We start from the raw sequence: 6,823 nt of genomic DNA, 5'->3' as shown, positions 1-6,823 counted from the left end.
CTCTCCCTGCCGGGGCGGGGAGCCCCACTGCTGGAGCGGGTTGGCATGCCAAGGAGGCTCTGGGTGACTGTTCGGTAGCAATGATACACTCGTGGCATACAACAACGCTTCTGCCAGGATGGCCAGAGGAGAGGACGTACGCCCACAACAGGCGTGCTGGCAATGGGCTGCAAGGTGGGCACAGCACAGTTTTGACAGCACCTCATCTATGCTGGCAACAAGAGCCTGCATGTTCCTGCCACAGGTGCGGAGGAACTAAGAGCAACTACACTTCATAAACTACTTAGCCCCGAGTGTTTTTGGAAGGGGGCTCGCTTTCCTCACACCACAGGTTCCATTCCCCGCATCCCAGACGCGTGGAGGGAACAACAAAAAGCTTGAACACAGCTCAGAGTTTTTTTTTGCAGCAAGGAAACCGCTGCTGCTTGCAGAGCTGGCTCACATCAGCTACGCCGGCCAGACGCTAGCCTTTCTCAGTGCGGCGTGTGAGTTCCTCAGCTGCCTCACCACAATCCTGAACAAAGCCTTTGGTTTACAAGGACAGGGAGGTTTCTCGTACATCTTAGGCCAACAAGCAGCCAGGGTTGTTTCAGCCCTTCTGCTTTAGGAGGGGGGGCTGTAGTTGTGCGTTTGGACACTCTTTTTGTGTGACTGTTCAGGCAACAGCCCCTCTGTGCCTCCTGCTGTCACACTGCCGATGTGCAGGATTAAGTTGGCCACTCTGTGTGTGCAAAGCTCAAGCGAGCAGGTTAAGAATGCGCTCTTTGTAGCAAAGAACAACAGGCTGAACCATCCCCTCCCACTGCTGCCCCCAAACAAACGCGTCCTTCATCCCAGCTCCTTGAGCAGAGTGAGCAGGCGTTGCAGGATACCACAACCAAATACTTGGGACAGAAACCTGCAGAGCTGGCAAACAGTGGTCCTGCATAGTTGGAGAACAGGTCCCCTTGCTCAGACCACCACCTATATTTCAGGATGGCAGATGGAAGAATGACCTTCACTGTCACGTTACAGTTACAGGGTTTCGCCTTTCCTCATCTCCTAGGTGCATTTTCTTTGCAAATTAGATTTCTTCTCTGCCCCCCATGCACTGTCTACATGCAGCAGCAGCACTTCAGCCCTCACCAGAAAGACAAGGTTCATAGTGCTACAAGTTGAATGGCAAGGCAGCCAGGAAGAGAGTAGAACAAGCTCTCACAGCAGCAAGGCAGCCAAGATCGTCTACAGAAACTGTACAGGCAGCAGAATAAAGCGGGGAAAGTGAAAGTGCCCCTGGCCTGCAACTGCTCTTGCACAAACTTAGCTCAGTCCAGAATATTACAGAGCCCTGCACTTCTTTCTCATGGCATCCAGTGCTGAGCTAGATGGATACCCGATTGCCTGACAAATGGGAACCATGTAGAGGACTAAACCAGAGAAGAACTGGACTGTGATTAGATGGTGTCTCTGATGTTGCATCGGTGATTGGAGAGTCAATGGATGAACGCAAAGTGTGGGAGATTTAGAATTCGATCTTACAGGCTGGAAAAGATTCATCCTGCATCACAACAGTGCTGCTGCTTGCCAGTACCATGATGTTTAGCTCCTGCTGTTTCTCATGGGTCTGTTGGTACCATTCTCGTGTCACCTCAGTATCATGTGTTGGGATCAATGTCACCTGGGAAAAGAAAGCAGCAGGGATGATTGTCTGAGAACAACTGCAGTGCGAAACAATGCCCATAGGACCCGAGGCTAAAATTTCCCATTAATTTTGGAACACTGTACCCTTGGTACTGCTTGTTCTATTTAATGTCTTTCAGACGTCAGGTTCTCCGAGGCAGAGCTGGTGCTTTATTTTATGCCGTACCAGCACAATGGCACTCTGAGCCAGCTGCAAACTGGCAGTACTGACACCATAATGGTGACAATGGCTGCAGTGCAGGGGAGAGCATCTCTCTGTGGAGCGCCAGAAACAGCCTTAGAAAGATCCCTCAGTGTGAAAAAGAACAATGCTGAGAGTGTCGCTGTTAATGGCCTGATATGAGAATTTATGTGCCTGTTGACCCAATGTGCAACTCAGGGACCTTGAGATCTGAGGCTGCTTCATCTGAAAGAACACACACATTTTCTTGTACCTGGCTTCAGAAGGAGTGCCCACCTGGGACGTCCTGCAAACCTGACTAAGCAAGAGCTATGTGTAACGCTTTGGTTTAAAAACAGTAATGAAAAGTTGCCATCAGAAAGATCTTCAGCAAGCAAGGCTAGCAACAAATGCCACTGGGTGTGCGACACTGTGATGAAAATTCAGACTGTGATGGTGCTTGGTTTTGCGTGAGGATAGCCTTGTCCTGCAGCAGAGGAGGAGGAGTGTATGATCTCTAAATGCTTCCTCCCCTCAGAAGGATGAGGAAAGGAGGACATACCTGCTTCCATTCACACCATTTTGTGAGTCTCCTCCTCCTCATGGGTACAAACAGTTACTCTTCTAAGACTGCAGAGCAGGACACACCCAGTACCATTTGCTTTCTCTTAGCATACTCCCTTGGGTACGTTTGTGACACACACCTTCTCCCCAGCGCTTGTGACACAAGCAGCATCACACATGCTCCTTGGCATTTCCATGACCTACCTGCAGGTTCTCCCCCCACTGAGACTTCCCTTCCAGGAGTGCATCCAACACTGCACGGCTTGGTTCTCCGTTGGCTGCATCATTCCCACTCACAACATAATATGATGCTCGAACCCGCTTGAAGAACTCCGGATCCGTGTTCTTTCCACTGCAATGGTTGGGGATGTACGCCAAGTCCACATAGACAGGTGGACCCATAGGCACAGGCAAACTGCTCTTAGGACTATTGGAAGCTTTGGAAAAAAGAAAACAGAAGCTATCATCAAAACCCTTTTGGAAAGGACTGAAGGACTCGAATTCCAGAAAGGTTTTTTCCCTGCAGCTGCAGCAACAAAGTTAAGATTTATCCAGGCTCTGCTGCTTAGAGGTGACCTGAGTGCATTTCTGGGCCAGTGCTGTCACAGCTCTTGGGAGGGAAAGGGAGTTCTGCTGTTCTTTGGGGAGGGACTGGAAGGCTTTAGGCTCAGAAGCTTTTCCTGGAGAAGGGAATTAAAAAATCTCCATTATTAGCTTTTGCAGAGTTGTCATCCCAATCAATATTCAGTCTTAATTTTTGTTGTTTAATAACCTACATTTGATAAAGAAACCTATTCTGATGGCCTTTATATGCTATCCTAGGGTATTACACTAGTCTTTCTGGAAGCTCCATCCCAGCTTTCTGCCATCCCTGTGAACTGCTGCTATTCCAAGGGCGCTGTTGCTCTTTCCTATCAAACTTTTGTACCTTTTCGTTTGCTGCTACTTACATTCACAAGATGAGAGATAGTCAAACAAGAGCTGTTATATTCAGCAGTATATCTATGCGCGCGCACCCCCCCACCCCACCATAGAAGGACTGTCCCTTCTCTCCCTCCTGCTCTCTGTGGAATCAGAGAGGCCTCTGTCCTCTTTTTCTTTCCATATACTATCTCTGGGTAGTCTCTTCTGTGAGCAAAAAGCCACTAACAACTAGCATGGACAACTGATTGTGCTGCCCAGTTGCTACACAAACAAAAAATCCCTACCTGTCTCAGCCAGCCTTTCGGATGTCTTGTCCTCATCCCAAGTTTGATTTGGGCAACTCACCGCACTGCTCCATGCACAACTTCTACATCCTGCATCTTCATCTCAACCCTCTCTTCAGACTCGCATAACCAGGCACTGCATCTTGCCAGTCCTTTCTGTCCAGTGCCTCTAAGACACGACCGTTCTGTACAGACACTGTGCTAATACCCTGGTGCAGGCTCTCTCTTGACCGTACCCTATTTGCTTGTCAGCTGTTCATGAACACCAGCTGGCTCAGCCCCTGTTCAACCTGCATTCCTTTGTGGCACCCTCCCTGGCCCTCCATCCACTGCCCCTTCATCAAACCTCTTGGCCTCTCCATTGCCCCTGCTGCCAGTGACACCAGTTTGCCTCCCCTGAGCTGTATTTGCAACACACACACACATATACATGCAGGGGTTCTTCTCAGGTCTTCCCCTTCGGCTGCTCTCACTCAAGAGGAGCTCCCCATAGCACCTCTGCAAACGTTCCCCTCCCCTCCTCCAACTACACCCTCTCTTTGCCACAGTGTCTGCAATGGGCATCTGCTGAGACCACAGCACATCAGCTACCTTTCAGTTTTCTCCATCCTCCCTGGCTCTGCCCACCTACTGGCTCTTGTCCTACACTCAGCATCAACCATCTGGAGCAAAGGACTGGTATTTGCTCTGTGTCTGTAAAGTGCCTGGCACTGTGGGGTCTCAGCAGAGGCATGGCGATGATGCAATGCTGTAGCACCTAATACTGATATAATCTGGTAGGATACCAGTAGAGCACTCCTCCCTGTGCGAACACTTAGCAAGAGGCCACGGCCTGTACAGAGACTTGAGGCTGAGTCCCTCTTTCACACTTTTATTTAGGAAAAAGAGAAGACCTTAGCGTCCAACAGTCAGACTGCCTGCTCAGTGCCCTGTGTGTGGTACTCAGATGTGGGAGCTGTTCCCATCCCATCCCTGCCTAACATTTCAGAGGAAAGGACATATCTGGCCATGGCGGTGTCCTCTTATTCTATGCGACAGCTTTATCTCAGTCCAGCCCAATGCACTTACCCCACTCACAAGCCAAGAGATTGCCACCTCTTTTTAAAACACAGATGTATTTTGTCCTTCAGTTGCTGGCACTTCTTTGACAGCACCCACCTCTAAATGCCTACTGCCTCTCCACAGACGTAGCCTCTGGGTAGGACTGAATCTTGGCCTAATAAAGTTCTGAATTAGGTCTCAGAGGTAGTTGCGTTTGGCTCTACAGAGGTTGATAGTTTTCCTCAAGGCTTAGATCTTTTTAAGTGATTTGCGTGACAACCTCTCTACCTTACTAATGGTTATAACTTTTTATGTCTAACTGGGAAGTCCTGTTCTCTGTTCTGCTACATTTAACCCAGTACTTCTTCTCTGACCTAAAGAGAAAATGCATGCTTAAGGAAGAATTTCTTACCGGGGTTTGTTTTGATGCCATTAACAAGGCTCTTGCCAGGGTTGCTGTGACTACTCCGGGATAACTCATCCTCAGTGTGCGGAGGCTGCACCACCGCACTACGTGGTTTGGGCTTCTCTCCTCCATCTCTTTCTTTTTTGGCAGTGACAGATTTTGGAGATTTGTCTGATGGCTGTTTCACAGGAGTGGGTGATCGTTTCCCTTTCACGTCTAATTTCCGGGCAGGTGAGGAAGATTTGGGTTTGCTCAAAGGCTTCCGCACACCTTTACTCTTTTCTTTTATGTCTTTCTTGGAAATTTTATCAGTTCTGCTCATGCTTTGATCATTTACCAACATATCAGGGTCTACCATGCAGACATCGGGGTGAGGAGGATGGGGATGGGGATCTACCATTGGAACAGGCTGAGGATCATGGCTAGACCTAGAACTGGCATGATGAGTGTTCCCTACAGCTTTGTCCACTGGGAGGAAATCAGCATCTTCATCTGAGTCCATGTTGGCATCTGCTGTGATGGACGGACATTCTTCTGTCTCGGGTGGGACATCTGAGTCTGACTGGGAGGTTCCAGAATCACTCACTGATGTTGGAGGGGTTTCCTCCACTGTAGCACTTGGCATGGGGCTACTACCAGTGTGGGGTGGTCTTCCTTGTACTGAAGGATGACCGTCCTCCTGTGAGAGGTCACTATCTTCCGAGAGCTCATGAGGGCTCGGGTTGATGAATGAGGGAGAGAGCTCTCCCTTCCTGTGCTTGTATTCACATGAGGAAAATTTCTGTCCACAATCAAAACTGCCTCCTAAATGTGGCTCCATCTCATGGGAAGCATCTCCATGGTCCTCTGTTTTTCCACCCCTCTGCACACCTGGGAAAAAGGGCTGGAAACTGTATTCAGGGGACATCAGAGAGGAAGGACGGCTCTGCCTCTCTGTGTCCTCTTTGCCTGTGCATGGAGAAAAACTGCTGTCAGAATCAGGACGTGTTTTTTCTTCTTTTGCCTCTGCTGCATGGTATGTACTTTGGTAAGCTTGCAGACTGGTGCTCACCTCTGTTGGACCATTGGCTGTGGTTTCATCTTCATGCTGCTGCTGAGGAAATGATGTCAACACATCAGGGAGAGATGTCAGTGTCATTAGTTGTTCTGCAAATGGTGCCTTCTGCTCTGGACTGCTTACACAGGGTTGCCGTTGTTTCTCTGCAGAGAATGGTGTGGGCTGTGAACTCTGGCACTCCTCTCTGCATGGTGAAATGCTGTCACCCATGCCACTTGCGAATGGAGAACCATGTTCTTCAGCAAACATAAAGTCTTTGGTTTCAGCTGTATGTGTTTTCACAGCATTATCTGGAATCTGTGGAGACACATCCCAAAGACTCCTGGTACCTGGTTCCACTCCTGCACCTGTATATGTGGAAAGCATATGGGAGTAGAAACTTTCTGCTGTTGTCGGTATCACAGGAGTGGTAGCTTCAGATGAAGGTTCCTCTGACAGGCTGGAAGAGTCATCTTTCAGCTGCTGTTGGGGCACAGACTCTCCTTCCACAGTTTTGGAGAACAACTTACCTTCTTCATATGGACTCAGCGGTGAGAATTTAGTAAAAGATGAGTCAAGGCTGCTGATTTTCTCGGAAACCTCCAAGTACTCATCTTCCTTCCCCTGCTCTGACAGCAAAGCACACGGAGCCTTTAAGGGAAGCGAGATGTCCCCTAAATGGCTTGCTGAGATGTGCTCATGTCTGAACATACTGGATGTTTCACTCT

The 6,823-nt window shown here is 49.1% G+C and overlaps 1 protein-coding gene across 1 annotated transcript in view; it reads right to left on the bottom strand.

The window, feature by feature from the left end:
* Nucleotides 1-1,491: 1,491 nt before the first annotated feature.
* The window catches only part of MAP1A (microtubule-associated protein 1A), a gene marked incomplete at its 5' end in the record, with an annotated part of 14,845 nt that continues 9,513 nt past the window's right edge, over nt 1,492-6,823 (bottom strand). Inside the window, 3 exon segments of the mRNA XM_009708959.1 lie at nt 1,492-1,657; nt 2,609-2,841; nt 5,066-6,823. The exon segment at nt 5,066-6,823 is cut by the window's right edge and continues 1,919 nt beyond it. Coding sequence (XP_009707261.1) covers nt 1,502-1,657; nt 2,609-2,841; nt 5,066-6,823 — 2,147 coding nt within the window.

Source organism: Cariama cristata, unplaced genomic scaffold (genome assembly GCF_000690535.1).
Source record: "Cariama cristata isolate BGI_N322 unplaced genomic scaffold, ASM69053v1 scaffold12341, whole genome shotgun sequence".
In the NCBI taxonomy this organism is placed as follows: domain Eukaryota; kingdom Metazoa; phylum Chordata; class Aves; order Cariamiformes; family Cariamidae; genus Cariama; species Cariama cristata.
The sequence above is the reverse complement of the archived record's forward strand: the minus strand, read 5'-3'. Positions and strand labels throughout refer to the sequence as shown.